Source organism: Dreissena polymorpha, chromosome 1 (genome assembly GCF_020536995.1).
Source record: "Dreissena polymorpha isolate Duluth1 chromosome 1, UMN_Dpol_1.0, whole genome shotgun sequence".
In the NCBI taxonomy this organism is placed as follows: domain Eukaryota; kingdom Metazoa; phylum Mollusca; class Bivalvia; order Myida; family Dreissenidae; genus Dreissena; species Dreissena polymorpha.
The window spans coordinates 54,041,371-54,048,772 of record NC_068355.1 but is presented as its reverse complement, the minus strand read 5'-3'; the positions used below and the strand labels follow the sequence as shown (position 1 = coordinate 54,048,772).

The 7,402-nt window shown below is 38.7% G+C and overlaps 1 protein-coding gene across 1 annotated transcript in view; it reads left to right on the top strand.

Annotated features, from left to right (window-relative positions):
- Positions 1-915: 915 nt before the first annotated feature.
- The window catches only part of LOC127881369 (polynucleotide 5'-hydroxyl-kinase NOL9-like), a 34,714-nt gene continuing 28,227 nt past the window's right edge, over positions 916-7,402 (top strand). The window contains exons 1-2 of the mRNA XM_052429158.1: positions 916-2,143; positions 3,115-3,644. Coding sequence (XP_052285118.1) covers positions 1,125-2,143; positions 3,115-3,644 — 1,549 coding nt within the window. The 5' untranslated portion in view covers positions 916-1,124. The remainder of the gene's footprint in view (positions 2,144-3,114; positions 3,645-7,402) is intronic.

Genomic DNA, 7,402 nt, shown 5'->3' with positions numbered 1-7,402 from the left:
TGACGAAATGTTAGTCCAGAAAACTCTGGACTAACGCACAGCTTTCCGCAAGCGGGTACGACAAAAGGATAGAAAGGAATTATGAATACAATATTGAATAAGATGCGTAATTACAACATGAGCATTTAATAGCTATGACATAAACAAGAGCATCAAGCTAGTGTCTACCACTGCTTTTACAACCGTAATAATTTAGGTTCTTGAAGGATGATAAATCAGTGCGTGAAATTGTTCGGCGTTAAGGTCTAACCCAGTATTTCATTTAAATAAGCCGAACAATCGTGAACGTTTGCTAACTGATTTAGCGGGAGAGTTCTTCCCGACAGGAGGCCCGAACAAATAAGTGGAATTTCGTATTTGTTAAACCTTCGCGCAGTAGAAAACATACAATCTGTCAAATGTTGACCCATTTAGCTTAATCCTTTCCCACTCACAAACTCGCAGTCTGTTCAGGTGTATGTTGTTTGCCGCTCATCAGTATATAAGGGTTGGAAATGAAGCCTTACAAACTTGAATTTGTTGAGAAAGGTCTTAAATTGAATTTAACTTTCTAACGGACAACAAATGTGTAAAAATACGTATCTAAGTGGTAAATGGTGAAAGATCACTGCATGGACAATCTGTTTAACGATATTTTGCATGAATCTAATTTATCCCTAAAAAATGCTCAGCGGATACAGCCGTTTTACTCTCAACTCTAGAAATCAATACGGTCTGCGTCTACTCCTTTAAGTATGGCGTGCAATTGTCGAAACAAGAGCGTTTTTATGATTTGCGTAATTAAAACGTTAGGATTTAATACCTATGGCATAAACCGATGCCTCAACTTATATTAGTGTTCCAACGGATGATACACTCGCCGTTGAAAAAAATATGTTGCGTTTTAACCTTAAAATCTACGACTTCCGGTAAAAACGAAAGTAGAAGGTAACACGTGTGATTTGTAAACACACTGACACTTCCTTACGGGTTTTATTGTTTGAAAGTGGTAAATAGGTGCTTTTACAAATGAATGTTATAATTATGTATGTTTGATTTAGTCATAAACCTGCTATTATCCATATTCACCTTTTTCGTAAACTGAAACTTTGCACATCATTATATAAAAAGTACAAAAATTAAAAATGGGGAAGACTAACAAAAATAGAAATAAGAAAAATGTGGTGAAGGATTTACCGATGCTATCAAAGGACAATGAAATTTCAAGTGATGTTAAAGATATTCCGTTCGATTTGAAAAAAATAATGCCGAATAAAACTGGCCCAAAACCATCAAAGAAGCAAAATTCTACATTTTCTTCTGCAAATCAAATGCAATTTAAGAAAGAAAATGTCCATGAAAAAGAGAAAGAATTGAAAGACAACATGGACAAAGATGATACTCAAAAGAAGGAAAATAAAGTAACTAAAGGCACAAAATCTGGTAAACAGTCTTCAAATAAACAAACATATTCAGCATTTCAGATGAAATTAAATGAAACTAAAAATGCTGAAAAAGATCCCAAAACCAGCATTGGTTTTGTGCGTGAGAAAAAGAAAATGAAACTCGATTCAACTTCTAAAGTGGCAAAATTAGATGATGAGCTTGTAAAAACCGATATTACACCAACTGGGAAAAAACACAAAACCTCTGCTTCTGAGAAGAAGAAAAGAAAAACATCATCATCTAAATTGGAAAATCTAGATGAGCCTCCAGAAAAAGTACCGTTTTCTCCTTGCCCAATACCTATCAAAGAAACACATGCTTCAGAATCTGAGAAGGATTTGGAAATCTATACAAAGCCTGTCAGAGGGAAAAAGGTGAAAAGAAAAAATGCAGAAACACCAGAAGCTATGAAATCTGGAACTGAGTATGCTGATATTGATAGAAGTCAATCTGGTGCACTCGCATCTTCAGATAAATCACTTACGAATGCAGAAGACGGTTGTGACAGTATTACACTGTCAGGTAAGAAGCGAAAAGGTGTGCAAGGGAAAGCTGTATCAGAGACTACACCAAAGAAAAGAAAATCCCAAGTGAATATAGAAGCTGTGGATGACGAGACTAAGGTCCAAGAGACTGAGACACAAGTACCTGAGGAGATTAATAATGTTCAACACTCATTGTTTGATCTCAGCACCTCGTCGTCATCAGAATTGAAGCGGTAGGTTGCATGCAGTGATTTTTCTTCGCTTTATATTTTACAGCCTGTGCCTTTTTTAGCAGGGAAAAAGCGCAATAGACCGGGAAATTGGGAAAAATTAAACATTTTTAATATGATTATAAATAACAGTATACAAATGTTCATAAGTGTATGTTCAACTGCTCTTTAAAATTCATATTATTAAAGGGGCCGTCAACCAGATTGACGAAAAAAAAAGTTTTAAAATACTGTAACAGTATTTTTCAAAATCTTCAAACTTTAACATTTAACATAACATTTGCAATATTGAAGATAGCAACTTCATATTTGGCATGCATGTGTATCTCATGGAGCTGCACATTTTGAGTGGTGAAAGGTCAAGGTCATCCTTCAAGGTCAAAGGTCAAATATATGGGTCAAAATTGTCAAACTTTAACATTTGCCATAACTTTTGCAATATTGAAGATAGCAACTTCATATTTGGCATGCATGTGCATCTCATGGAACTGCACATTTTGAATGGTAAAAGGTCTTGGTCAAGGTCATCCTTCAAGATCAAAGGTCAGTCAAATATATGGGTCAAAATTGTCAAACTTTAACATTTGCCATTTCTTTTGCAATATTGAAGCTAGCAACGTCATATTTGGCATGCATGTGTATTTCATGGAGCTGCCCATTTTGAGTGGTGAAAAGTCAAGGTCATCCTTCAAGGTCAAAGGTCAAATATATGGGGGGTGGGACCGTGGGACATAGCGTTTCGGGAACACATGTTGTTTATTGATGTAATGTTCAGTTTGGAAATTACATATTATGATATACCTCTTAAATGTCTACAGATAATCAACTTAATATCAAAATATCAAAGGGGAATGATAATGAAGCCCGCTGTATTGTAACAGATCTAGTTTTGTACAAATATTCTTGAAAGAATGTATTCCTAATTTTTATAGAGGCATTAAAAATATTACCATTAATTTTCATTTTGTCTATAGGCCTATAGCAGTCAGCGGACCAGATGACAGCGTTATATTGGTACTGTGTCATCCTTCAGAAGTAACAGTGAAGGGACGCGTGAGGGTACAGTGTCTAGTGGGTGCAGCAGATGTAATGGCATTCAGTCTAAAGCCTGGGAATAAGGCTGTTGATATTTACTCCCCAACTTGTAATAGCCTAATTACCATAGCTACACGCATTGGCGAGAATAATGTCGCTTGTGCCCTTAGTGACATACAAAAGGTATGTAAGACCAAGGAAAATCAGTTGAAGAACAGTTTAGAAGAAAAACAGACATTTGTGGTGTTGCTTTTTCAAAAAATAGACACGTACATGTGCAAGTTTATTTCCAGTTTTCAGCCTTATGCCAGCATTTTCAAACTGTCGGGTGATCGGTCAGCTTTAAATAAAATGTTGTTACCACTTGAGGTCTTGTTGCCCTATGACAATGGTGAATATCCCACAGTGCAGGTACCAGAAGAACTGGCCTTAGTGCTGAAAGGCTGGGAAGAGGACCTTAACAGTGAAGGTAATTTTTTGTTCACAGCAGGGAATGTTAGATCAGTTTGTGCGTGCTTGGCTTTAAGTCCAAAGGCTGTGGGCTTCAATTATGGTTCACATTTTACTTGTGTGAGGATTGGTCATTAGAATAATGTCAGGGCTTTTTATGCCCCCGGTAGGGTGGCATATAGCAGTTGAACTGTCTGTCAGTCAGTATGTCAGTCTGTCCGTCCGTCTGAAAACTTTAATGGTCATACCTTTTTCAATATTGAAGATAGCAGTGCTCCAGCTAGGCCTAAATTGAAGGGCGCCCTGCCCTCCCGAATTTCCGCCCTGCCCTTCCTAGGGCCCCTCCTGCCCTTCCTAGGGCCCCCCCCCCCTGCCCTTAAAAAAAAATAGTTTTTTTTTTACATATGATAATTAATAAATCTCTTATTACATTGTATTTAATTTACTCCTCATTGTAGACATTATATTTAAATGGTTTAATAATGGTTTAACAATAATGGGAATAATATATTCTAGCAATTATTAATAACATATAAATTAACATGCAACAGGAAGCATTCCTGAAACAACCTCACGCTCGAAAGTGCCCTTTTGACAAAATACTGCGCGTCGAAAGTGCCCTTTTGACAAAAAAGCCCCCCTGCCCTTTTAAAATCCTAGCTGGAGCACTGGATAGCAACTTGATATATGGCATGCATGTGCATCTCATGGAGCTGCACATTTTTAGTGGTGAAACGTGAAGGTCAAGGTCATCCTTCAAGGTCAAATGTCTAATATATGGCGTCTGTCCGTCCGTCCAAAAACTTCAACATTGGCCATAACTTTTTAGCTCACCTGATTGCTCAGGTGAGCTTATGTGACCGGTCTTTGTCCGTCGTATGTCCGTCCGTGCGTCGTCCACATTTGGTTTGTAAACACTCTAGAGGCCACATTTATTGTCCGATCTTCATGAAACTTGGTCAGAAGCTTTGTCTTAATAAAATCTAGGTCGAGTTCGAAACTGGGTCGTGCCGGGTCAAAAACTAGGTCACTAGGTCAAAAAAAAGAAAAAACTTTTAAACACTGTCGAAGTCACATTTCATGCGCAATCGTCATTATCCCCACGCTTTTTGAAAAAAAGGTGGGGATATTGTGGTTATCTCCGCCGTCTGTCCGTCTGTCTGTCTGTCCGTCCGTCCTGGCCACTATCTCCTCCTACACTAAAAGCACTAGAACCTTGAAACTTACACACATGGTAGCTATGAGCATATGTGCGACCCTGCACTATTTGGAATTTTGATCTGACCCCGGGGTCAAAAGTTATAGCGGTTGGGGTGGGGCCGCGTCAGAAATTATCACTCATTTTTTTAGGTTATTTTACATTTACTTCTTTATTTCTACACCGATGCACTTCAAATTGATACTGGACCTCTCTTATGACAATACGGTCAATCTCAACCATGCATGGCCCCATTCCCAACCCTGGGGCGCCCCGCCCACATAGGCCACACCCACCAAAAATTTCCATTTACTATAATTTTTTCATTTCTACACGGATTCACTTCAAATTGATACTGAACTTTTGTTATGACATTAGGGTCAATCTCAACTATGCATGGCCCCAATCCCAACCCTGGGGCGCCCGCCCACATAGGCCACACCCACCAAAAAATTCCATTTACTATATTTTTTTCATTTCTACACGGATTCACTTCAAATTGATACTGAACTTCTCTTATGACATTAGGGTCAATCTCAACTATGCATGGCCCCATAACCAACCCTGGGGCCCCGCCCACATAGACCACACCCACCCAAAATTGCCTTTACTATAATTTCTTCATTTCTACACCGATTCACTTCAAATTGATATTGAACTTCTCTTATGACAATACAGTCAATCTCAACTATGCATGGCCCCATTACCAACCCTGGGGCGCCCCGCCCACATAGACCACACCCACCCAAAATTGCCTTTTACTATAATTTCTTCATTTCTACACCGATTCACTTCAAATTGATACTGAACCTCTCTTATGACAATACGGTCAATCTCAACTATGCATGGCCCCATTACCAACCCTGGGGCCCCGCCCACATATGTCACACCCACCCAAAATTGCCTTTTACTATAACTTCTTCATTTCTACACCAATTCACTTCCAATTGATGATGAACTTCTCTTATGACAATACGGTCAATCTCAGCTATGCATGGCCCCATTACCAACCCTGGGGCACACCTAGGTCAAACATTCGGCGTGGGGATACGCGTCGGCCTCTGACGCGCCATTTCTAGTGTAACTTTGTCAAAATATTTGTCTTAATGATATGTTGGTTGAGTTAAAAAGTGGTTCCGGTCCGTTGAAAAACATGGCCACCAGTGGGCGGGGCAGTTTTCCTTATTTGGATATAGAGAAACCTTGTAAACACTCTAGAAGTCACAATTTTTGCCCAATCATCATGAAAGTTGGTCAAAACATTGGTTTTATTGATATCTTGGAGGAGTTCGAAAATGGTCCAGATCGGTGAAAAAACATGGCCGCCAGTGGGCGGGGCATTTTTCTCTATATGTATATAGTGAAAACTTGTGAACACTCTAGAAGTCACATTTTTGGCCCAATTTTCATGAAATTTGGTCAGAACATTTGTTTCCTTGATATGAGAGTTGAGTTTGAAAATGGTTCTGGTCAGTCGAATAACATGGCTGACGGGGGATGAGCAGTTTTTAACCAGGTTTTCCGAAGGAAAAAACTGGTTATTAGATTGGCGAATGCGGGCGGGCTGGCTGGCGGGCGGGCGGAACAAGCTTGTCCGGGCCATAACTATGTCGTTCATTGTCAGATTTTAAAATTATTTGGCACATTTGTTCACCATCATTGGACGGTGTGTCGCGCGATATAATTACGTCAATATCTCCAAGGTCAAGGTCACACTTTGAGTTCAAAGGTCAAAAATGGCCATTAATGAGCTTGTCCTGGCCATAACTATGTCATTCATTGTGAGATTTTAAAAATCATTTGGCACATTTGTTCACCATCATGGGACGTTGTGGCGCACGAAAGAATCACTTCAATATCTCCAATGTCAAGGTCGCTACGACTAAAAATAGATTTTTTTTAAAAACAAACTTACAAAGGGGGTTAATTTTGTTTGTTCATTTCAAAAGTTCAGTTTGAGTTTTCTCCCTTTATCAGATTTTTTTTTCACAATGAAAACCTGGTTTTGTGACAATTTTGTCCCTTGTCTTATATTTATGTAGTAAAAAAGCTTGTGAACACTCTAGAAGTCACATTTTTTGCCCAAACATCATGAAACTTGGTGAAAAGATTGGTTTTATATATATCACATAATTAATGCCATAATTATTGCCCTTAGATTGTCCAAATTTTCATTATATTATACAAAATCCTTGTAAATACTCTAGAGGTCACAATTTTGTTTCAGATTTTATGAATCTTGGTCATAATATTTATTTTTGTAAGCAAATGTTGATGTTTGGTAAGGGGGGTCTACTCAAAATATAGATCACCAGGTCAAATCTTACAAAAACAAAATCACTCCATATGCCAGAGTTTTGGTTCAATAATGATGAAACTTGACCAGGATGTTTGTCTGGACAATATCTAGGTCAAGTTTGACGTTTGGTAAAGATTCAATGAACCGACTCCTCTCAGGTGAGCGAACTAGGGCCATCTTGGCCCTCTTGTTCAATATTAACAGGGCATTTTTTTCCTTCTTTGGGACCCGCCGAAAAACAGCCCTTTCCCCTTTTTATGCCCCCCTTCGAAGAAGAGGG